The sequence below is a fragment of the Aricia agestis genome, chromosome 21, assembly GCF_905147365.1.
Source record: "Aricia agestis chromosome 21, ilAriAges1.1, whole genome shotgun sequence".
In the NCBI taxonomy this organism is placed as follows: domain Eukaryota; kingdom Metazoa; phylum Arthropoda; class Insecta; order Lepidoptera; family Lycaenidae; genus Aricia; species Aricia agestis.
The window spans coordinates 593807-620069 of record NC_056426.1 but is presented as its reverse complement, the minus strand read 5'-3'; the positions used below and the strand labels follow the sequence as shown (position 1 = coordinate 620069).

Sequence of the window (26263 nt, the reverse complement as noted above, 5' to 3'; positions counted from 1 at the left end):
TTTTCTGGGATACTTTTCATCCCAGAATGCTACAACCTTTCCCGGGACCCAAAGTATCTCCATACCCAGCAAATCGGTTCAGCGGTTTGGCCGTGAAGAGGTAACAGACTGACAAACCTTGTTATTTATAAAATTAGTATGGATAATCAGTGTAAACTGCTGCTTTGGAGACACTAATGACCTCTAAAACCAGTTTAATGTTGTCAACGGCCTACGGTAAAATACGCATAACATACGTTTTACATAAGAAACTTATATTGATCAGTGATGACGTGATTTTTTAACGTGTGATAGCCTAATTAACTGATTAAATGATATTATTTTTAACCACCGACATAAGAGAGGGTTGTTATAAGTTTTGTCTGTCTGTCAGTCATACAGTGACTACGTCACGGACCGACTATATACATCGTAGCATCCAAACAGGTGGACCGATTTCCATCCATTTTTGTACGTGGGATAGCCATGCTTCGGCACGAATGGGCAGGGTCGACCAGAGAAATACCACGTCCTCACAGAAAACCGGCGTGAAACAGCGCTTGCGCGTTTCGCCGAGTGAGTGAGTTTACCGGAGGCCCAATCCCCTACCCTATTCCGTTCCATGCCCTCCCCTATTCCCTTCCCTTCCCTTCCCTACCCTCTCATATTACCCTATTCCCTATTAAAAGGCCGGCAACGCACCTGCAGCTCTTCTGATGCTGCGAGTGTCCATGGGCGACGGAAGTTGCTTTCCATCAGGTGACCCGTTTGCTCGTTTGCCCCCTTATATCATTAAAAAAATCCTTTCTTTTCGTTGCTGACATGATCGTTTGTTTTTTAGCCCTAATCTTAGCCATTATCAGCCCCATTGTCGCTGGAAATTTTAGTTTTATCAATTTCATGAAAGATTGTTAACTACTTCTTGTCACTTTTTGATCGGTTCATTATAATACAAAGAAGCGAAATGTTAATTCTCAACTTATAATCTTTCAGGACGGCATCCACCATCGCGAGGTGACGGTCACCGTGGACCTCGACAGGCCGCTGGTGCTGGACCTGCGGCTGAACGAGGACCTGGTAGCGGGAGACCACGTGTTGCGATACCAGAAGGACGGGAAGACGGTGATACATAGGCCTAAAGTTGAGGTTAGTGTTGAGGGTAGATAGATATTCTGTAATAGTGGTGGCAGCGGTGGGATTTCATAGAACTATAAATACCTGAAAATGTGCTGGTGCTGGACCTGCGGCTGAAGGAGGACCTTTTGGCTGGGGACCATGTGGTGCGATACCAGAAGAACGGGAAAACGGTGATACATCGGCCTAAAATTGAGGTTAGTGTTGAGGGTAGACAGATATTTTAATAGTGGTGGCAGCGGTGGAATTCCAATTCATGTTTAGGAAGAATTCATGTTCTAAGTTAGTAAGGTAAAGCAAACTAAGAAGATTGAAATTAGGAACCTCGTTTACTTTTCGATGTGAGTGGTTTTAGCCTAAAAAGCACAATACCTAAACAGATCCACAGCAAAACTTACTCCTTTGAAAGGGTACTGACCTGTACCTGCTGGAAGATCTGATGATTAGGAACTATAGGATACTAAAGGTAGATGGTGTTTTGGGTAAGTTCTATTTTGGCTAGCTTCACCTGTATCTCGAAGTAAACGAGGTAAGTCAAATATAAAAGCACAACCTAAATAATATTCAGTAGAGTTATTGTCATTCGTGGGTTTTTTGAGGTTAATATAACACATAAATGCAAATTGCAATGTAGTACAAAAACCGTAGCATGTGAATGAAATGATCAAACAGGATTTGTATATCTGGTGATAAAGCAGAGGTCGACAGGATAAACATACAATGTTGGTTTAGGATGACATATTTGTTCCTTGACACTGACGAAAAAAAATGGTAGGATAAAAGCTGTTTGGACTGATTTGATTGACTTACTTACTCCTTAAATATATAAAAGAGATAAACTCCTGTCCGAGTCCAATTGTGGTACAGATCAGACCACGGGAAAGGACATAGGCTAATTGCATAGAATATTTCCATCATCTTCATCTAATCAAATTTTATAACTCGAAAACGGGCTCACGTATCCAATCCTAATGCTAGGCTAGGTAGTAGGCTTTTTTCTGATTATTTAGATGGTTTATGTGAAGTTTGTATAAAATCGGTCGGACGGTTCTTCATTTATCACATTTTTAGGGTTCCGTACCCAAAGGGTAAAAACGGGACCCTATCACTGAGAGGTCCGTCCGTCCGTCTGTCTGTCTGTCTGTCTGTCTAGCTATAGCGGTTACAGCCTTTTTGAGATACAGCCTGTATCTCAAAAAGGCTGTAACCGCTATAGCTAGGGTTCTGAAATTTGTGTAAAACAGATTGTGTATATCTGTTGCCGCTATAAGAACAAATACTAAAAACAAAATATTATTAATATTTAAGGGGGGCTCCGATACAACAAACGTGATTTTTTTGGCCTTTTTTGCTCGTAATCAATAATGATTCTTATCATCCGAAATTTCAAGTGCCTACCTCGTGGTAGGCACTTGAAATGTTCACAAAGGCCTTAAATATATGTTTACTTTAATAATTAATAATAATATTTAGATAAAACAATATAATTAAGGGGATCATTTTTTAATGGGGATTTTGCTGTCAAATTGAAATATTTTTATTTCACAAGCACGTACCTGGCCGCTAGTGTTTTCCATAAAATATGAATTCAGGAAATATCATGTATAGTATATGTGCGGAAAAAGAATAACATTGAAAATGATAACATTATTTATTGATGATAATTACAATTAACTATGAATTGGCATAAAGCAGCACCAGGAAATTGATAAGCTAAATCCGAGAATTCATAATATCATTATTCATTATAATAGAGTTTCAGTCCCATAGGCCGGCAACGCACCTGTTCCAATGTTGCGAGTGCCTATAGGCGACGGTAGTTGCTTTCTATCAGGTGACCCGTTTGCTCGTTTGCCCCCATATAATAATAATTCTTAGTAAGAGCTGATAATATGTGAAGTCTTAACCAGGGGCTCCCTTTAAGATGATGGAAATCCAAAGACGCAGGGAAAGGATTATCAACTTTTTATTTATTTTATGAAATAAGGGGGCAAACGAGCAAACGGGTCACCTGATGGAAAGCAACTTCCGTTGCCCATGGACACTCGCAGCATCAGAAGAGCTGCAGGTGCGTTGCCAGCCTTTTAAGAGGGAATAGGGTAATAGAGGAGGATAGGGATGGGAAGGGAAGGGAATAGGGTAGGGGATTGGGCCTCCGGTAAACTCACTCACTCGGCGAAACACAGCGCATGCCCTGTTTCACGCCGGTTTTATGTGAGAACGTGGTATTTCTCCGGTCGAGCCGGCCCTTTCGTGCCGAAGCATGGCTCTCCCACGTCTAAAACTGTGCGCTGCTGTGGACAGGCTACAAATTACAATAAGAACTGTCGGAAATGAATTTAAAATAGTATTTGAAGACGCGGTAGTTTTCTTTAATATCCTTTAAAATTTAATAAAATTATTAGTAAATGAATCTATTAGATTCTTCTTGGACGACGACCTCTGTGGCTCAGTTGGTGGGCTGTTGGTAACTCAAGCCCGGCTTGAGCTAGCAACAGCCCAGGTTCGAATCCCGCCGACAGAACAAAAAGTTTTTCAAAAGTTCTAGGTCTTGGATGTGTATTAAAATATATGAGTATCATATTATAATAAAAATCTTAAATATATGTATAGTATAAAAGTATTAAATATATTTCCGTTGTCTGGTACCTGTAACACAAGTCCTTCAGGTACTTAGCACGGGGCCAGACTGACGTGGTGTGAAGCGTCCATAGATATTATTAATATTATATTATTATTGGTCTTGTTTAGTGTGGTTGGTACTTTTTACTAGACTGAGCCCAAGGACAATTTCAAAGACAAAACTATAGCAAACTTTGAATTTCAGGAGCTGGACATCTGTCAGTATTCCGGCACTGTGCGGGGGGCGGCGGGCTCGTCAGTGGCGGTCTCAACCTGCGACGGCCTGAGGGGCGTCATCAATGACGGCAGGGACGTATACTACATCGAGCCCACGCAAGGTAACTCAGGTGCCTTACTCCCGAAACTGATATCGATTTCGATTTGCGATTTCAACGGTTTTTTGACGCTTTAGCCATCTAAAATACGTCTAAAAATGTCAAAAAACCGTTGAAATCGAAAATCGAAACCGATATCAGTTTCGGGAGTAAGGCACCAGTAGTATAGCAGTTGTATTGGTTTACGTAAAGCGTCTGATTGTTTGACCTTATTAAATTTTTTGGTACGGTCAGGCCTGTCCCACTCGTGCCTTTAGGTATCGAACTGTAAGTACCCCTTTAAAGGGGCAGATCACAAGGGACTCACAAGCGAGCGGTGACGCGCGCGCAAGATTTTTTCGTCGCATATATCTACGTACTGATTTAACCTCTGTGACAGAATCATTATTAATCTGATAAATATGAACAATTGAAAAAAGTCAAAGAAATATTTCAATAAAGTAATTTAAGACTATAAAATACAAAAAAAAGATAAAAAAATACACAAACATAGCAAATAAACCAATTTGTTACAAACAAACCGCATACTACACATAAATGTTCACAAGTTACTATGTTTAAATTGTAAAAAATTCCTGACCAGCTCCTACACTATAATCTACACTATAATCTATACTATATATAATATAATATTATAAATGCGAAAGTATCTCTGTCTGTCTGCCTGTCTGTCTGTCTCGCTTTCACGCCAAAACTACCGAACCGATTGTAATGAAATTTTGTATACAGATAGATTTTTACTGGAAAAAAGCGTTGTAAGGGGGTGAAAATGCGTAAATTTGTTCAAATTAAGTTCGTCCCCTACATCGCGCTAACGCTTGCCCAAAAGTCTTTCTATAAGAGGTGGTATTATCTTACATTTGGTTTTCGATTTTTTTTCAATTGTTGTTTCTATTTTACGTTATTTAAAACATCAGTAATTTATCCATGCAGTGACGTAACCTTAAACCTATCAATAATAAAATATAGTTTATGGGTAAAGTTGTATAATTGGGGGGCTAAATAAGCTTAACAATTTGGCATAAAATATAAAGTTTTATTAAAAAAAATTGAAATATTATATGCACAATGCACAGCTGTTTTGATTTAAGGGGTACCACTTACCAGGGTTTTTTTATCAAAGCTTTTGACACCAATTTTGTTGACTTCGCGCGCTATAAACTGAAGTCCACGCGGACGAAGTCGCGGGCAACAGCTAGTTGAATATAAAACTATTATAAAATATACGTTGGGTTACTAAAATTTGATTATTACTATAAAAAAGTTTGCTATTAGTAGCTATAGTAATTAAAAGAAGATTATTTTATTTTCTAAAAGGTGACAATCTTGATTTCGTCAGAAAGGGTACCTCTTACGCGATAGAAAGAGAGCGGACATGTAGGCAAATATAATTGTAGGCACCTAGCACTGCGCGGTCGGAATTTGAACTTTATAGTATCGCAGCAAGAGTTGTTATTTTTTTAAACGGGTTTCACGAGTGGGACTTCTGTTGGTACTACTCTACTCAAAACAAAATAGGGCCCACCACGATTTTTTCACAAAAAGTGTAAACATGTTGCTTTAGACTTATTTATGGGCCAGTTCAAGTGTTTCACCGTAAAACTTACATGTTTATGAGTTGTTATAGATCTTTAGAAGAACACTTTTTCTAATTTTTACCCTCAAGTGGTCAGGCAAAACAAACTGAGTAAAAATCACCCAATGCCCAATTTCTTATTCAGTTGTATTCCGACTATCGTTACAGGCGCTTTTTGTTTTGTTTTACTGTTTTTTTAATTGAGTTACTAGAGCACGTTATAATGCCACGTATTCGGAACCATATGAACATGGAAAGTGCTTCAAGAGCTGTGGTATTGCTGCAAGAGGGAGAGTCACAGAGATCAGTAGCATTACGACTTAGAGTATCACGACGAGCTATCAGAAATGTGTGGGAACGCTATCAGGAGACTGGCAGTGTAGCTAGGAGACCTGGATCAGGTAGAACACGATCCACAACGACTCAAGACGATCGATTCCTTCGATTGTCTGCCCGTAGAGAGCGCACCGTCACCGCCCGTACTCTACAAAATCGACTCCGGCAAGCCACTGGTACGCTGGTAAGTGACCAAACGGTCCGAAACAGACTGCATGATGACGGACAACGATCCAGAGTGCGTGTTGTGCGCATTAAACTCACGAGGGCTCATCGTGCAGCTCGTCTTAGGTTCGCACGTGAGCGTTTGGATTGGACCATGGACAATTGGAGGACTGTACTCTTCACAGATGAGACAAAAGTTAAGTTTTCAAGTGATGACAGACGCATACGAGTGTGGAGAAGAGAAGGTGAACGCTTTACCAACCCTTGCATCCGCGAGACTGATCGGTTTGGGGGGCCCAGTGTTATGGTGTGGGGCGGTATCAGCTTAATGGGTAAAACGGAGCTGGTAATTCTAAACGAGGGTACCGTAACTGCTGCCAGCTACGTCGAGCGTGTGGTCCGACCTCATATCGTCCCCTATGCACAAGGTGTGGGCAATAATTTTATTCTCATGTAGGATAATGCTCGTGCGCATACGGCTCGCCTAACCCAGACGGCTCTATCTGAAGCGAATATCTCAGTTTTACCGTGGCCGGCAATGAGCCCCGACCTCAATCCGATCGAGCATTTATGGGACCAGATGAAAAGAAGCCTAAAAGCAAATTATACTGAAGTGAATAGTGAACAGGAGCTCATAAACGCTTTAAAAATGTGCTGGGAGCAAATACCCCAGGAAAATGTCACCCACTTAATTGAGAGTGTCCCAAACAGGCTCAGAGAGTGCGTTCGTAATAGAGGAGGACCCACTCGATACTAGGACACCCTTATGTAACCCGCCCTATTCGTCAAATTACCAAAAATAAAAATTGAAAAAATCAGTTTTTATGTAAAAAATTTAATTTTTCATGTTAATGTGTATTTTTAAGAAAATTAAAGTTATTATCATTATTTTATTGGTTTACGCAATTAATAACACTTTACCCTCACTATATCTACCCATAAATAATATATTTTTTTGATTGTTTTCTTTGCCGATGATAAAAATCAAGTGGGCCCTATTTTGTTTTGAGTAGTTTATATTCTGTGGTACGGTTACGCCTAAAGTCGAATAAGCATTGCTGATTGACTGATACGTAAGGAAATCACTGATAAATGTGAAGGTGTGTTTGTCTGTTTGTCTTTGTTACGTGGTAGAGCCATGCTTCGGCACGACTTTGCCGGCTCGACCGGAGAAATACCACGGGCTCACAGAAAACCGGCGTGAAACAGCGCTTGCGCTGCGTTTCGCCGAGTGAGTGAGTTTACCGGAGACCCAATCCCCTACCCTATTACCTTCCCTACCCTTCTCTATTCCCTTCCTTACCCTCCCCTATTCCCTCTTAAAATGCCGGCAACGCACCTGCAGCTCTTCTGATGTTGCGTGTGTCCAATGTCCATGGGCGACGGAAGTTGCCTTCCATCAGGTGACCCTTTGCTCGTTTGCCCCCTTATTTCATAAAAAAAATATATTCACGCTTGAAACGCTGAACCGGTTTTGATTAAATTTTGTATGTATCATCATAATGAAGCAATTGATTCATAGTTGTTTGTTACCTATGCTGGTTCTGCACTCTACAAGAAAACATTTCAGCAATGTATATTCTTATCCTGGTGATGTTTTTTTTTTGTGAAATAAGGGGGCAAACGAGCAAACGGGTCACCTGATGGAAAGCAACTTCCGTCGCCCATGGACACTCGCAGCATCAGAAGAGCTGCAGGTGCGTAGCCGGCCTTTTAAGAGGGAATAGGGTAATAGGAGAGGGTAGGGATGGGAAGGGAAGGGAATAGGGGAGGGTAGGGAAGGGAATAGTGTAGGGGATTGGGCCTCCGGTAAACTCACTCACTCGGCGTGAAACAGCGCAAGCGCTGTTTCACGCCGGTTTTCTGTGAGAACGTGGTATTTCTCCGGTCGAGCCGGCCCATTCGTGCCGAAGCATGGCTCTCCCACGTCTAAAGTTGTTGTTTGTTACCTATGCTGGTGCTGCACTCTACCAGGAAACATTTCAGCAATGTATATTCTTATCCTAGGGATGTTGCAGGCAACATTTTATAATTTTATCTATACTAATATTATAAATGCGAAAGTATCTCTGTCTGTCTGTCTGTCTCGCTTTCACGCCAAAACTACTGAACCGATTGTAATGAAATTTTGTACACAGATAGCCTAAAGCCTGAGAAAGGACATAGGCTACTTTTTTACTGGAAAAGGGGGTTGAAAGGGGGTGAAAATGCGTAAATTTGGTCAAATTAAGTTAGTTCCAAAAACTCAAAATAGATGGCACCAAGAGTCCCCTAGATCGCGCTATTGCTTGCTCATGCGTATTTCTATAAGAAGTGATACCATGTTAAGCTAGCTTTTTCGATTCTTTCGATTGTTATACACGTTCTATACTAATATTATAAATGCGAAAGTATCTCTGTCTGTCTGTCTGTCTGTCTCGCTTTCACGCCAAAACTACTGAACCGATTGTAATGAAATTTTGTACACAGATAGTCTAAAGCCTGAGAAAGGACATAAGCTACTTTTTAACTGGAAAAGGGGGTTCTAAGGGGGTGAAAATGCGTAAATTTGGTCAAATTAAGTTAGTTCCAAAAACTCAAAATAGATGTCGCCAAGAGTCCCCTAGATCGCGCTATTGCTTGCTCATGCGTATTTCTATAAGAGGTGGTACCATGTAAAACTAGACTTTTTGATTCTTTCGATTGTTATGTACACGTTATTAACTAAGAACTCACCTACCAACTTAGATTAGATATCAAATTCAAAAACAACAGCGCCAAAACTACTGAACCGATTGTAATGAAATTTTGTACACAGTTAGTCTAAAGTCTGAGAAAGGACATAGGCTACTTCGTACTGGAAAAAGGGGTTGTAAGGGGGTGTTTATGCGTAAATTTGTTCAAATTAAGTTAGTTCCAAAAACTGGAACAGATGGCGCCAAGAGTCGCCTAGATCGCGCTATCGCTTGCTCATATGTATTTCTATAAGAGGTGGTACCATATTGAGTTAAGATTTCGATTCTTTCGATTGTTATACCTGTTATTAAATAACTCACGTACCAACATAGAAATCAGAAACAACAGTCTACCAATAATAAATACTAAATAGTTTAATGGCCTATGGGTATTGGCTATTGGGCAAAGCTAAAGTTGTGTAATGCATTATGCAGCTAAGTTGTGTAAAGCTAAATAAGCTTTAAAAGGTATAAAAAAGTTTAATTAAAAAAAATCATATTATGTGCACACTACACGGCTGTTTTGGGTATTTTGATTTAAGGGGTACCAGGGTTTTAAAAAGCTTTTGACACCAATTTTATTGACACCGCGCGCTATAGACTGAAGTCCACGCGGACGAAGTCGCGGGCAACAGCTAGTATTTTATACACCAGATATTTTTTACACTCTTGTTCTGTTTAATTTCAGGCAGCCTAGACTCGGAACATTACGTCTACTCTCATTCCGATCTCGGCGCCGAGTACCGCTGTGGGTACGTGGGTGGTGTGACGAACAATACCAACTATGATCCTGAGCTGATGAGGCAGCATTTGGAGAAGACGGACAGAGAGAAGAGTAGGATAAGTCGGGTGCGTAGGATAGGATAGACTTAAACTGACGCCAGAATGATGGTCGAAAAGTTCATAATAAAAGAATGATCAGTCCGTCAATCACACGGTTACACGATCAATCTTCCGTCTGTGTGGATGACACTGATGGACTGAACTGATGGCAGACTGACCGTGTAACCTTTGTCTTAAACCGTGAGCTAATTCGCTACTCTTGCAAAGACCTTCACCGTAAACTTATCTATCCCTCTCTTTCCTCCACTACTCACATCTCCAACTCTTAAAATATTACTCTATCCTGCTCTTACACCAACCCCTCATATCTCACCGTCTCTCTCCCACAGTACAAGCGCGACACCTCCGAGGACACCATGGTTAGAGGTCCATTCAACGCCAACAAGCTGTCGCGCTACGTCGAGCTCGTGCTTGTCGCTGACCATCGCGAGTATATAGCTAACGGCGAGAGCATAGAGACAGTGCATCGACAGCTGAAGGACGTCGCTAATATTATTAACTCCGTAAGTTGCATTATCATTATTATTAACTTTATGATCTCGACAGTTAACTTTAGGGTCGTCGGTATTTTTATCTTTATCGGACAAAGGTGGTACTGGTATGGCACGGACATGATGCATCGACAGCTGAACGACGTCGCAAATATTATTAACACTGTAAGTTTTATCATCATCATAATTACTTATCAATTTCATCACTTCGATCGTTGACCTTAGGATCGTCGGTATTATCATCTTTATCAAATGCCTCGCTAGTAATATATGGATACTTCAATACCTAAAGGACGTCGTTAATATTATTAACTCTGTAAGTTACATTATCATTGTTGTTAACTTCATCATCTCGATTGTTCACTTTAGGCTCGACTGCATTAACTTGTTATATAATCGTGTTGATTAGTAAGCCTAAGATTGTATGCATTATCTTCTTTATCAAATACCTCGCTAATATGGTATGGATACCTACCGCACATAGATAGGCAAAATACGTCGCTAATATTAATAACTCCGTAGGTTATGTCATTATCATCATCATCATTATTAACTTCATTTCCATCTTTATTGCCTTCACAGTAAGACATTACTTCTCTATCATCGTTCTCATCTTCGTCAACTCTCGATATTTCAAAAAGACGTGCAAGACGTCGCTAATATCATTGACTAAGTTGTGACATAATTATTAACTTTGTCGTGTTGCTCGTTGGCGTCAGAATCCGTCTGCATTATCGTCTTCGCCTTCTTGTTCGTTAACTCTAGAACCGCCATAGCAATCATCAACAAAACTTTCATACAGATAAGTAATTTTATCACCACGTTAATAATGCCCACAATTTTACTTTGGTCATCAACTTCATTATCATCATTATCGTCGTCCAGTTAGTAAGCGTTAATAGCAGCTTACAACCTCGTAATTTTTATCTCCGTTTCAACTTTCCAGGTGTACGCCCCCCTCAATATATTCATCGCGCTCGTCGGCGTGGTGGTGTGGAGTGAGCGGGACGAGATCGTGCTAGAAGAGGACGGCGATAAGACTCTCACTCACTTCCTGCAGTACAGACGAGAGGTGCTAGTGAGGGATATACCGAACGACAACGCGCATTTACTCACGTGAGTGTTTTACAACAATATCACGTCCGCAACTCCGTTGCGCCAAAATTCGTTTATCGCGCGGGAACGTACGGTTCCCGCAACAAAAACTATCTTATGTCCTCTCCCGTCTCTCAAAGCATCTCTATACTAAATTTGATCCAAAATTGGTTTGACAGTTACACTTTCGCATTTATAAAAATACACATAACATCTACTATTACAGAATAAGCCAATACAGCCACCACCCTTTTTAACATAATACGTAACTTTATGACATTATACTTACTTACTTACTTACTTACTACGATGGCTCAGCGACCCAAAGTGGATCTTGGCCTCCGACACGAGCTTGCGCCACTTGTCGCGGTCTTGCGCAGTTTCTTGCCACTCTGTGACTTGAAGATTGCGCAGGTCCGACTCCACGACATCTAGCCACCGGTACCGTGGACGGCCGACAGGTCGTCGCCCGATCGGACGCCCAAGAAACGCCATTTTAGTGGCACGATCCTCTCCAATTCTTCCTACATGACCGAGCCATCGGAATCGCTGGGCTTTCGTTACGCCAATAATATTGGGCTCAGCCATGAGGTCTTCAACTTCGGCGTTGGTTCGGATTCTAGTTCCTCCGTCTCCTGTCTTCACCGGTCCCAAGATCTTGCGAAGGATTTTTCTTTCGGCTACCAGTAATTTTTTCTCTTCATCGAGTGTGAGCGTCCAGTCGGTAGCACAGCCTAGCTAGCTACCCGACGAGTCATATTGACTCGCCGACCAACGTAGGATGCGGTCCTCCAGCATTTTGGGGGTTGCGCGGCGGGTTAACACCCTGCCCACGGAAAAAATCACACGCTCTATATCACTAAGAGAAGTGACATTATAGATTTTAATTATTTTTCCAGTCGTCAACAATTCAACAGCGGTGTCGTCGGCAAGGCTCTCAAAGGTCCAATTTGCACGTACCAGTTCTCTGGAGGGGTAGCGACCAACCACTCCCAAGTTATAGGCCTGGTGGCGACCACCATAGCTCATGAGATGGGTCATAACTTCGGTATGGAGCATGATACGGAGGCAGACTGCACATGCCCCGATGATAAGTGTATCATGAGCCCGTCTAGTACGTCAGTTGTACCGACGCATTGGTCGTCGTGTAGTTTGAGTTCCCTTGCCCTGGCCTTTGAGAAGGGCATGGATTATTGTTTACGGTGAGTCAGGGATGTTTCTATCTTTTTCTGATGTTTTGCGTAATTACTTGTAAACATTTTAGTGAAATCAATTATTATGACGTATGAGAACATTGGGACAAAATTCAGCAAAGCCTCTTAGAGAAATAAATATACATTATCATTGATAATTGATAATAATGTATAAAAATGCTGGTTAATAATAATAATTATTGATAATTTATCAGTAATAATAATAATTAACCTGCTTTGAGAGGTCTGTTACTTTCTCAGTTTCGCGGACGATGATATTAACATACATATTATATAGTTGTTTTTATAAAATTAGGGATCATATACGTACACTGTACAATATATGTTATTTGTATATTTCTATCTTTTAATTAGTCTCTTTTTATGTTACAGCAACAAACCGAAACGTCTGTTCGAATCGCCAACATGCGGTAACGGTTTTGTGGAAGCGGGCGAGCAATGCGACTGCGGGTTGCGGCCCTCGCCTGCTTGTGCGGCGTGCTGCGACCCCGCTGCGTGCTTGCTGCGCCGCAACGCCACGTGTGCGGTTGGAGAATGCTGCGACCCGCAGGTACGTGCACGTAAAAGCGTACGCACGAGCGTATGTATACGCAAGAAATACGTATGTCTGTAAGCACGTTTGTGAACGCAATTGAAAAAGTGAATTAGGGATATTTTTAAAGAAATATACATTTAGTATGTCACCGTTATCGCCTATTTTAATGTCAAAACGGTAAGCCGTACGCACGAACGTACATAAACGCATCAAATACACAACATGCTTGTAAACAATTCGCTACCCAGATGAATAAAGATAGATACATTTAGGGCCTGTTTCACCACTTCCCAATAAGTGATAAGGCTATCCACCAATTAACTTGACAGCTCAATTATGGAGAATCTGTCAAAACAGTTGTGAATAGCCTATTAGGCACTTTTAATCAGAAAGTGGTGAAACAGACCCTAAGTATTAAACTTTCGTCTCCACCTACAATGTCAGACGTATCAAAGGCTTTCAACATTCCAGACGTGTCGGCCCAAGTCGGCGGGGACGGTGTGTCGGTCCGCGGACAAGGAGTGCGATCTGCCGGAGTTCTGTACGGGCCACTCGGAGTTCTGTCCGCGAGACGTGTTCAAGATGGACGCGACGCCGTGCGGCAACAACCAGGTGTGCTACAGGGTTCCGTGCTGGAACCCTTGTTGTTTATGTGATATAAAAGTGAATTTAGGCATGGAATTGCTGATCTGACTTGTTTACAAAGTTTGGAGAAATTAGATATCCTTTATTCTCCTTGATTATCCTACGCTACGATAAAACGGAATCTTGGGGGCTACGCTTTGACATTCGCAAAACACTCTGCAGAAGTTACACAAATCAGTTCAGCTTAGGAGAATCACAGGGCATCAGACACAAAGTAGTCATAATACACCCGCTTGTTTTGCAGAGATCGAATATGATTTGACTTCAGTCGAAAAAAAGGGTACCCCAAGGTACATCGTTCTCACCTGATTTAGTCATGTTATATCAATGTGTATTAAAAGGTGTTCCCCAAGATTCATTCTTCTCATCTGATTTATTCATGTTATAATAAATGTATATCTATCAGGCGTACTGCGTGCAAGGCTCGTGCCGGTCCCACTTCGAGCAGTGCCGGCTGCTGTGGGGCTCCACCGCCGCCAACTCCGATTACCTGTGTTACAACAACTCCAATGTTGTCGGCGATAGGTCAGTATGACCTTATCAGAGGCTATAGTAAAATATAGTAAAATTTGCAATGAAATGCTCACAGGAAACCGGCGTGAAACAGCGCTAGCGCTGTGTTTCGCCGGGTGAGTGAGTTCACCGGAGGCCCAATCCCCTACCCTCCCCTATTCCCTTCCCATCCCTACCTTCCCCTATTACCCTATTCCCTCTTAAAAGGCCGGCAACGCACCTGCAGCTCTGATGCTGCGACTGTCCATGGGCGACGGAAGTCGCTTTCCATTAGGTGACCCGTTTGCTCGTTTGCACCTTTATTTCATAAAAAAAAATGAGTCGATTCATAGTAAATAAAAGACTACTTTTTTCAACAATTGACTTTTTCAGCTTACCAGATATAGAAATTATAATCCGTGGTGCGTTTTCGATGACGTTGCTCAACACAGTAGTTTACAAGATGGATCTTTCGAAACATCCATATTGTAAACTATGTATTTGTTGAGCAATGTCATATTATATTTTACATGACGAATTTCTCATTAGCTAATATACACAGGAGCGGTCACTGCGGCTACATACGCGGGGACCCGCCCCAGTACAAGCGCTGCGCCCCCGCGGACGCGTTATGTGGTCTACTCCAGTGTCAGCACCTCAACGAGCAGCTGGAGTTCGGCATGGAGTCAGTGTCAGTGCTGTCCGCCAAGTTCATCAATCACAACCCCACCACGCTGCCCAGCGGCCGGGGGAAAGGTGAGTGCGAGAGAGATAGATGCAGGCCGTGTCGTGTGCATGCAAGAGATATATATAGAGTCGGTGTTGGTGCTGTCCGCCAAGTTCATCGATCACAATCCCACCACGCTGCCCAGCGGCCGGGGGAAAAGTGAGTGCGAGAGAGATAGATGCAGGTGTCGCGTTCGTGCGAGAAAGGCAACGAGCAGAACTCTTTGGCATGTTCCCGCACGGAGGGGGGAGGGTGAGACGGCTAATAATGCGAAAGAGGTACATAATAGCAGTGTTTCCCAACGTTTTTCAGCCACGGACTCCTAGAAAATCAAGCACAGTTTTCTTGCAGCAGTGGTCCGCGGAGTCATCAGCTGCTATGGACCATACATATTTTGCATTATGTATGGTCCATAGCAGCTGATGACTTCGCGGACCACTGCAGCAGCATCAAAGCTAAAGCTATCTAGGGACCCGCAAAAATAATCAGAAGAAAATAGGAGAAATAAATGGAAGACAACGAGTCTTCTAGTATACAGGGTGTAACAAAAATAAGTGATAATACTTTAGGGTGTGTACGTGTTCCTTGTAGAGAATTCACTGTGAAAGTATCAGCGCTGAAAGACCAAATTTTTTTTAAACTTTTGTATGGGGAAACTCGTGACGCTCGGGCCCTTGCCCATACAAAAGTGAAAAAAATTTTTCGTCTTTCAGCGCTGCTACTTTCATAGTGAACTCTTTACAAGGGACACGTACACACCCTAAAGTAATATCACTTATTTTTGTTACACATTGTAGTATTAATGCTTCGATCACTAATATACAAGATACACAGTCCGCGGCAAAAAACGACCTCACTAAAAGAGCACCAAACGCAACATTCTGGTGGACTTTCGATTTAGTAGTGCTCGAACGCTCCGCTGGGAAACATGTCCCAGTGCTCGTTCAACAATTGTAAAAATCATACGTTTAAAATGCAAAGGATGGAATTTCATATTTCCGGTAAGTATTAATTTTATCCTAATATATTTCATAGAATTGTATTGTAAATATTGGTATTTCGTTAAGAAATCAACAAAAAACAGTTTTAAAATTAAGTTGTAAATAAATCGACACGAGGTATAAACCATCTAAATTGCGAATACTCATACTAAAGGTACTTGTTACAAGTTGTTGTTTATCATGCCCACTTGAAATGTTCGGGTTACACACTGTGTTTCTGTTCCATTTGGTGGAGTCGCTATTAATTATTATTTATTTTATTGAGGAATATATATTTTTTTAGGTTTCCTCGAGATCCAGATTGGATATCAGTTATAGCACGGCAAAGATGCGAAGAATGTTTCAAGCCGACTTTAGCGAGCGTTGTATGTTCTAAGCATTTATATTCAATGTATACACGTATATTTTAGTTAACTATAAAATTAAACATATTAGAACAACATAATATAACAAGTAAAAAATAATTACTCCGCACTTTATACATTAAACTTTAAAAATTAAAAAATAGACCATTAAAATTATTACAATCAACAAAAAAAAGTTGAACAGTTCGACTCCACTCCTACTTCACTTCGCCCTGTTCCAGCGGCGAAGTGCGGCCGTAAAATTGAAGTGCTATTTTGGCACTGTAATAATTTAAACTTTAAGACATATACGCGGATGGTTGAATTTAGTTTGAAGCGTGCGTCGTTCGTAAAAATTTATTGCTTTGTAAACACACATGTACATTGTTTTATAAAAAGATCTTTAATAACTATGATTAAGGTTGATTTTAGATAAATGTATACTTTTTTAAAATCTATTACTCGGCGACAGATTTTCGAGAGGTTTTGTATGGGACTGTGTATCTTGTATATTAGTGATCGAAGTATTAATGAAATGTTTCAGGTAAACTGCTGGTGTGCCGCACGGCAATAGTCGACCTCGGACAGAGCGACCCCGATCCCGGTATGGTGCCTGATGGAGCCAAGTGCGGCGAGGACATGGTTAGTTCCTTGGCAATCATTAATTTACCGCTACATCCCTGCATCTTAAATCTATATGTTCGAAAATATAAATGACATGCTGTAAACTCTACAGCCACTTTAGCATCCATAATAAAGTATGTCTGTCTGCTACCTCTTCACGCCTAAATCGCTAAACCGATTTTACTGAAATTTGGTATGTATATACTTTGAGTTCCGGGAAACGACAAAGGATACTTTTTATCCCGGAAAGATGTACGGTTCCTACGCAATAAACGAATTTTGGCGCAAAGGAGTTGCCGGTGTCATCTAGTTATATATATAAACAATCTGCAGATGTGTCTGAAACAACGCTGCGTGCCTGTGGAGATGGTGACGTCAGCTGTCGGCCGGAAGGAGGGCTCCGTCTGCCCCTCCAACTGCTCCGGACACGGCGTCTGCAACTCTGAGGGTATGTTGTATAATGTATTAATTATACAGTCAAAATAATTAAAGTGGCGCCAGCGTTCATTGACCTTTCTAGTCTAGGAGCTATGTGAAAAATGCTTGCACTGTATTCTGTTAAATTAAGGAAACAAAAATAACTCTTATAAAGGCGCAGATTCATTAGAAAACTCTTGGTCTGTCAGGCAGGCGCGGTCGCAACCTGAAGTTTTGGAGGGGGTCACTCACTAGTCACCTTTGTATTAGCTCCGTGCTAGTCACTACACTAAAAATTTATCGCTGTTATAAGATAACTAGAAATTTCCTTTTATTATTTGGCAAGATTTTGAGATTTTTTAATTTGACCTTAGATTTTAGGGGGGGGGGGGGGGGTTATGTCCCCTGTGAAGGGTCAAACGGTCAATTCAGACCGCAACGCGACGCGACGCCAGACACATTTCTAAATTTGTATGAATATGACAAATTTGCAAGACGTCGCACGCAATTGAAATCTGTCAATTCAGTACAAAATATAAATTTAGAAATGCATCTACGCGTCACGTTGCGGTCTGAATTTACCCTTATTGTGCATGGGAAATATTAATACAAAGACATCACAAAGATACTGCTTATTTAAAAGAAAAATACTACAGCAACCTGACATTCGATTGTGGATTCTATAACTCGTACGTAGATGTCGCTGAGTCGAAAAAAAATTTAAAAAACTTCACTGAAAATAATTATTATTTTAACTCGGAAACATAGCTTCTTTCAATCCTAAAGTGACAATAAAGGCTCCCACTCATAACTACGAATTCGTGATAATTCGTGTCCATGTTATTCTTAGGCCGCGCCGGTATAAATAGTCAGTATTCAAGATGCATCTCGGTCTCAAGACACGCTTCAGGCTCTGTGATTGGTTGGCTGTCAAAATTTGGACCAATCATAGAGCCGAACCGCGTCTTGAGACCGAGATGCATAGTACTGACTATTTATACCGGCCTGAGTATGAGTTTCGTCGCAGATATTTGCATTGCGATGCGAATTCGCAGTTTTCTGTGGGAGCCCTAAGGTTTTCAGTTTGTAGATGTAAGTTGTTTCTAAATAAATGAAATGAATATTAACATCTATCAGGTCACTGTCACTGCGAGGTGGGATTCGCGCCGCCGCTGTGCGCCGCGCCCGGGCCCGGCGGCTCCTACGACTCCGGACCAGCATCAGACGCCTCCAGTGAGTTCAAAGCTCCTTCATCCTTCTGTTTCCGTCCATCCATCCATCGCGTCTTCTTATCGCTTCTTTAAAGAATCGCCGATCGAAATTGTATGGAATTGATATTATGACATGAATCGAATGTCGACGTCATAATATCGAATGCTTAAGTCGTTTCCGCATAATTTGATAGAGAGATAAAGAAGCGATGAAGAAAACGTATTAACTAAAAAACTAAGTGGTAAGGCTCTGTCACATTGTAAAGTATAACTAGACGTGGTAATACTAAGTACGGTTCCAGCTCGATGAACGAATTACGTCGCAACGGAGTTACTAGCGTTATCTAGAATTACAGGATATAATATTTACAATTTCAATTCTTCTTACAGTTCAACGCAACTTCATGGTCGCGATGTACGTGATATTCCTCGGCATCCTGCCGTGTATACTCCTTGTGCTGTTCCTGCTCTACTACGTCAGACACAACGTACCCTTCTGGTGGAAGAAGCCGAGGAAAACGTACGTAGACAACCCTTGTAGCTGGTTCGCCTGGGATATGACACGTCCCATTGACTGCTGTGTGTGTATACCTTTAGCTTTTAAAGCAGGGAAAGATGCATGTCCCGTTTTTAAAAGTAATAAAGAAAAAGAAACTAGCGTTGATGATAAAGAAGAAAATATATATGAGAGCATCGAAGAACATGACTACGCTAGTATTAAAAGTGAAGTTGATCTCACTAAGGTGACTAAAGTCAGTAAAGTTAGCTGGTTTAAATTCAAATTTGTCAAGAAAGAAACTAAAGTACCTATTAAAGTTAAACGTAAAATAAACAAGGATGATATCCAAGTAGGTGTAGATATTTCAACGATCAATGTAGAAAATGTGACGTTATATAATGCGAATATACGCAAAGGTGGTAGTGACGCACCGAAGAATAAAACTAACCTAGATATAGTTAATAAAGGTTTAGCATTTACCACTAACGAGAATATTAATATAGCAGTTAGCACTAACACTAGTAAAAGCACTAACAGTAACAATATAGATAAAAATGACTACGCAAACTTACAAAAGAAGAAAGTATCTAAGAACAATTTCGGTGCTGCAAACACAAGTCAGAGTGTACTGAACCAAAGAGACAAAATTATTAATAATATTAAAGATATTAATAACAAAAAAGTAGAACCGAAAAAATCTACACCCAATAAAAATATAAAAAATAACGTGAAACTGAACAAAGAACCTAATAATGTTGGTAATACAAAAGTAAATAATTTAATTGCGAAATTTGAAAAGAAATGATATTATGATATTATACTTAATTAATATACTTACCAAAGATTGAGTAGTGATTTTTTATCTAGTATTAGATTTATTTTAAGTAGTTGTAAAGCACTTAGTATTGTAAGTAGTGAATGTAGTTTGTTAGTTTGTGTTGTAAAATCATAATCATATAAATTCATATCAGCATGTTAAAGTTACCGGTTTTATCCAAATAGTATGCGCTCATGTTTTATAATTTTATCTGTTTTATTTTCTGTTTCATATTCTTAAACTTCTTGTGGTGCTTGGTGGTGATTTCATTTTACCATAACATTAATAACAACTGTAAAAGTTAAGACGCTGACGACAGAGACATTCTGTCCTTGTACAGTCTATCTCTGCCTCTTGTTCAGGAAAATATACCTATAACGCTCCTATAGAAACGCATTAGATAATCCATAGCTTTATCTCTGTCATCAGCGTCCTGCCTATTTTTTTTAATTTATGTTTGTCTTTTTTTTCTATTTATGTTTGTATTTTTTTATCTTTCATTTAATGGTGTGGTGTATGTTTTTCATTTATTACCTTTTTATCTATTAAGTTTTGAAATTCATAATATGTTTTAGTGCAAGAGCAGACGAATAATCATTTTTATTATTTAATGTTTCCTTCGAACCTCGTTTACATTCATTTTTGGTACTACACTTGCGCTAAAACATGACTCTCTCTGTAGACTTTGAGATTATTTTTGCCTGTGTTATGTGTATGCTGGGTTTGGTTTTGGTGCAATAAATGTTTTGAGTCCTTCCTTTCTTTTTTCCCTCTAACCTGCTTTAATCCCTACTATTGCAACAACTATACTATCAAAAACTTTTTGATAATAATTTTCCTAGTTCTTTATATTCATGGGCAAGACACATAAACTAAGACAAACAAATTGTTGTTTTCTTGTTCTGTGTTCATATATGTCTTTTGGTTTATCTGTCTTATTTCTATTTCCTTTTCCTTCAGAACCATCTCTTTTGGTTTTGGTATTTTGTAGCTCTTTTCTTGTTTGGTGAGTTGTTTTCTTTTTTCACTAACTTTTCTTGCTTGTGTTTGCATTTGCATGTTAATTGATTTTGTGACTCTTTTTTTAAAACTGGCTACCCAAAATAATCTTAGAGTTACTACTATTACTGAGGATGTACTCATCACCACAAAACATATGGACGACGTGCTCATTTCACAAGTTTTTTAATAAGCTTTAAAATTTCTAAAATGATCAAGTGAATTAAGTTTTTGTTTTCTTATTTACAAAAGTTGCATGTTGCAAAATTTTGAACAAATATTTTTACGCAAGAAGCTTACGCCTCTATCAAATTTTTAAATTTAGAATTTTAATATATTTTTTATATTACAGGGTACAGTCACCAAAGAAGAATGGCTTACAACGTCGCCTTTCGAGAAGTGCAAGCAAATTTGCCGCCAACTTCCATCACAGTGCACCAAGTAACGCTCAGCCTATTAATGTCCATACTGTTTCTAATCCTGATGACATGAGCTCTAGCCTCCTTAGAAGCGACTCCGAGCACAGTCCATCAGGGAATATCAATCCTTCCGTCAACTTCTTTGGCAATTTCAAAGGATTCACTCTCGCACCAATAGATAAAGATCAAAATAAAGAAGAGGCTAAAGTGGAGCCAGCTAAGAGTGCTAAAATCACTCCAGTACACAGAAGCGGTAGCAACAGTCAGAGTATCAGTCAAGGGGTCTTGAAGCCAGTACTGCGATCAGCGCCGCCTTTACCGGTGGTCCCTAATACAACAAAGTCGTCTCCAAAAACTAGTCCCTCTGTCAAAAGAACTAACAGCTCGGTACAAAATCGTATAAAGGCACTAATGAATACGGATAAAGCTGAGGAACCATCGGCTCCTAATCCTGCACTAAGACCAGTAATATCTAGTCCGATTCTAGAAGCGTCTACTTGTACTGCTAAAGAACTTATATCGCCCTTACAAGGGTCTAAAACTTTAGGACCTGTACGTGCTGCGCCCACTATTCCAACAATTTCACCAGATCTCCCAAAGAGACCCTTAAGCATGCATTCCGCTGGTAATGTCCCACAAAAACCGCTACCAGAAGAACCGAAGAAAGTTAAAGAAGGAATATCTCTGAATAGAATCGCATCATTCCTGAAACAGGACAAAAATAAAGAAAAAGAAAGGACTCCAGTTGAAAGAAGTCACTCGCTTCCGAAGAATCCAAATAACCAAGTGAAAGTTGTTAAAAACGTGGATAAAGCGGCGCTAAGAAATCTACAAATATCGAATCCAATTTTGCAAAAAAATATCGAGTTGCCAGTGAGTACGGTCCCAGTTGTTTCCGATTCTGAAGATGCAGACGAGCCGAAAAGTTTTGTTAATAGAACTCAAAGTATGCGAGCGCCGGCCGCCCAAAAGCCTCCTCTACAAAGTTTCGGGTCTATGAGACAAGCTCCAGGTGTCCCCAGACCTTTATCAGGTGTAGGTAGACCTACTGCCCCACCACCGCCATTACCAGTCCCAAATGCAAACAAAGATACATCAATCTACCAAAACCCTAGACCAGTAAACGAAATTAAATCTACCGACTATGTTGACTGCATAGAAGAAAAACCGGCCCCTCTAGCGCATATAGATGAGGAATCCGGTGATAATATTTACGCTATTATTGAAGAAAGTCCCGAAAAACATTTCAAACCGCTCCCTGGAACGAAAAATTTTAAGGCTAGCGATGATAGTGAAGAGTACAAAGTTCCTAAGTCAATACTAGACACTGAAAGTACGGGACTACTAGGTGAAATAGCTACTGAACTAGAGAATCGAAATTGTGAATCTATTTACTCTGCATCGACACTTAGAAGGAAGGATAAGAATAAAAATGATAGTAGAGACAGTACATACATGAATACAGATTATAAAACGCCTGAGAGTGTTTATAGTAATTCGGGAGCAAAATCCACCGCATCGACGACTAGCAGTGGCTACTTACACCCGTCAGCAGTAAACGTACCGACGTACATGCAAAATGATAGCAAAGAACTAGAGAAACCTCCGTCGCCATCTTTAAAAGCGAACTCCAAAATACCTACATTTAGTCGACAAGTTACCCCTCCCGGTTTAAGGACTACCTCGTTCAAAGCCGTGCCTCAATCCCCAAAAAGTGTAAATAAAAATACAACCTTAAAAGCAGCACCGAACAGTCCAGACATCGTTTCTAGTTGTGGAGTAGACAACGTAAAAAACGTTAAACCTCCCGATGTGATTAACAATAATAAACCTAGTGAACCTCCTAAAGTAACAACCAAACCGACAGTGAAATCGAACGACAACCGTCCACCGCTGCGACCCGCGCCGGGCGTAGATAAAAAACCAGCTGTTAAACCAACGAAACCAGTAGTTAACGCGAATAAAAATGAAAAGACTCCGATAAATAGAACGAATTCAAAAACTGATTCCAACGTTAAAGCGATAGCAGATAATCTAAATAAGAATAAACCTAAAGTAGTACCGAAACCGACCAACGTAGCGCAGAAGACTGAAGTCAAAACGAACGCAACCAAACTGTCCGCTAATCCGTCTAAAGTCGCGAGCTTGCAGCAGAAATTCGAGAACAGAAAGTCCATTGGAAAAGAAATACCAGCGAAGAAATAGATGTACAAAATATCCACGCTTAGACAATTATATTTATACGCGTAAAAATGTAAAATCATCAGTGCAAATGTCAAAATTTATAACGCTAACTTCAGCGTGTGTTCTGAAATTTACCTAGCGTACTGAAACTGACCAGAAGTCAAGACGTCATTTGTATCTGATGACGCATTGTATTGTGTGCCGCTGGTGAGACAATGTGTATTAGTAGTAAATTATGTAATATTTGCAATAATGTTGTCCCACCAAAAAAGATTTACGTCAATGTACTGGTGTATATTTGGGAACGAATCAACAGAATGGCGTCAACTGTAGACGTCATGAGCTCTGGTTAGTACACTGGGTTATATTTTAGAACCCACTCTTAGTGAACATAGCGTTGCCTCAGTAAAATTTTACATTTGCATCAACGATTCACGGTATTTAACGAATGAATATGAAAATTTAATTTTTATTTTTGATAAAATCTAAATTTAAACGCAATCGATTATTTAGTATTATTAAAAGACTGTTTTGTGATAAAACGCTAGAATCTCAAAAATTCGGATTTGGTTTTTCGATTGCTAGAAATTGTATACAAATGAATGTTTTCTAGTCGATGTAGTACGAGCCGTTTGTAATATACAGTGCTCGGCCAAAAATGCATGTCTCTTAAAATTAGGTATAATTATAGACTATAGAGTCCATTATTGTTAACTGTTATGTTATATAGGTCTACCAGAATCTGATGGCAAATTTTGACGGCAGATTTTAAAAAAAATATCCTTGATCATTGGATAAGTTTTTATATTTGCATACTCCTTCTTTTCCTTATAGCGGCTTATTGTGTAATAAGCCGCTATAAGGAAAAAAAGGATCAATATGTTTTATTCCAATTACCCCGGTATTGCTAGAGTCAATTTAATTTCTCACTTTTTGCCATCAGATTCTGGTAGACCTATAGTCAAGTTACCGAACACGTAGAAGTCAGTGACCTATCTCTACTTGTCTCCGCCATGTAAAAAGAGATAAAAATATGCATGAGTGAAAGAGACAACTAGCGGTAGGTAAACTGTCAAATTCTACGTGTTCAGATATCGGACTTTAGTCTTAACCATATCTTTTTAAGAATAAATTCTTAATTCAATCATTACAAAATTCAAAAATTACAATTGACAGCAGCAAGGCACTTGCCGATGGCCGAGCATCGTACGTGCTAGATGTAACAGCCTAAACCAATGTGACAGTTTCGTTGTTTGATGTTATGTGGGTAGCTTTAAATATTTCTGTGGTTTGAGGACAAAAATTTCAGGTTAATTTTTGTGGTGATGAGATTAAGTTATATGTTGTGTGACTAATGAGTGATATAATATGACTTATATTATAATAATTATGCCTTAGGCTTCGATCACTAATATACAAGATACACAGACCGCGGCAAAAAACGACCTCACTAAAAGAGCACCAAACGCATCATTCTGGTGGACTTTCGATTCAGTAGTGCTCGAACGCTCCGCTAAGAAACATGCCCCAGTGCTCGTTCAACAATTATAAAAATCATACGTTTAAAACGCAAAAAAAGGATGGAATTTCATATTTCCGGTAAGTATTAATTTTATCCTAATATATTTCATATAATTGTATTGTAAATATTGGTATTTCGTTAAGAAATCAACAAAAAACAGTTTTAAAATTAAGTTGTAAATAAATCGACACGAGGTATAAACCATCTCAATTGCGAATACTCATACTAAACGTACTTATCATAGTTTATCATGCCCACTTGAAATGTTCGGGTTATACACTGTGTTTCTGTTCCATTTGGTGGAGTCGCTATTAATTATTATTTATTTTATTGAGGAACATTTTTTTTAGGTTTCCTAGAGATCCAGTTAGATGTGGAGATTGGATATCAGTTATAGCACGGCAAAGATGCGAACAATTTTTCAAGCCAACTTTGGCGAGCGTTGTATGTTCTAAGCATTTATATTCAATGTATTACACGTATATTTTAGTTAATTATAAAATTAAACATATTAGAACAACATAATATTACAAGTAAAAAATAATTACTCCACACTTCATACATTAAACTTCGGAAAAATTAAAATATGGACTATTAAAATTATTACAATCAACAAAAAATGTTGAACAGTTCGACTCCACTCATACTTCACTTCGCCTTGTTCCAGCGGCGAAGTGCGGCCGTAAAATTGAAGTGCTTTTTTGGCACTGTAATAATTTAAACTTTAAGAAATATACGCGGATGGTTGAATTTAGTTTGAAGCGTGCGTCGTTCGTAAAAATTTATTGCTTTGTAAACATACATGTACATTGTTTTATAAAAAGATCTTTAATAATTACTATGATTAAGGTTGATTTTAGATAAATGTATACTTTTGTAAACTCTATTACTCGGCGACATTTTTTCGAGAGGTTTTGTATGGAACTGTGTATCTTGTATATTAGTGATCGAAGGCCTTAGGGTTAATTTATACTAGCGCAGAGTCGAAGCGCATCGAAGCGAATTATTAAAAGTCAACATGACAAATTCAACCTTAACTCCAAAGTGTTAACTAGTAAATTACTTCTGAGAATTTAAAAAGGCGCGCCAACCAACGCTGATTGGCTTCGCAGAAGTAATGTATGCGTTACGCTCTGGAGTTAAGGTTGAATATTCTGTGTTCAGTTTTTGGAAATTCGCTTCGCCTCGCTTCGACTCTGCGCTATTATAAATTGACCCTTAGTAATAAAAATATTTTCACAGAAAAAAAAATACTGTTCAAGGTCAGCGTCTTTAGCATATTGGAAAAGTCACATGACAAAGAAAGTATAGTCTGCTGTGTAA

The 26263-nt window shown here is 39.7% G+C and overlaps 1 protein-coding gene across 1 annotated transcript in view; it reads left to right on the top strand.

Moving 5' to 3' along the window:
* LOC121737907 (disintegrin and metalloproteinase domain-containing protein 19) overlaps positions 1 to 23683 on the top strand; it is an 89752-nt gene extending 66069 nt beyond the window's left edge. The window contains exons 3-17 of the mRNA XM_042129641.1: positions 973 to 1125; positions 3941 to 4073; positions 9550 to 9710; positions 10034 to 10207; positions 11142 to 11311; positions 12190 to 12492; positions 12877 to 13054; positions 13511 to 13651; positions 14091 to 14209; positions 14739 to 14932; positions 16793 to 16890; positions 17206 to 17320; positions 18427 to 18522; positions 18891 to 19020; positions 21168 to 23683. Coding sequence (XP_041985575.1) covers positions 973 to 1125; positions 3941 to 4073; positions 9550 to 9710; positions 10034 to 10207; positions 11142 to 11311; positions 12190 to 12492; positions 12877 to 13054; positions 13511 to 13651; positions 14091 to 14209; positions 14739 to 14932; positions 16793 to 16890; positions 17206 to 17320; positions 18427 to 18522; positions 18891 to 19020; positions 21168 to 23439 — 4437 coding nt within the window. The 3' untranslated portion in view covers positions 23440 to 23683. The remainder of the gene's footprint in view (positions 1 to 972; positions 1126 to 3940; positions 4074 to 9549; positions 9711 to 10033; positions 10208 to 11141; positions 11312 to 12189; positions 12493 to 12876; positions 13055 to 13510; positions 13652 to 14090; positions 14210 to 14738; positions 14933 to 16792; positions 16891 to 17205; positions 17321 to 18426; positions 18523 to 18890; positions 19021 to 21167) is intronic.
* Positions 23684 to 26263: the final 2580 nt, after the last annotated feature.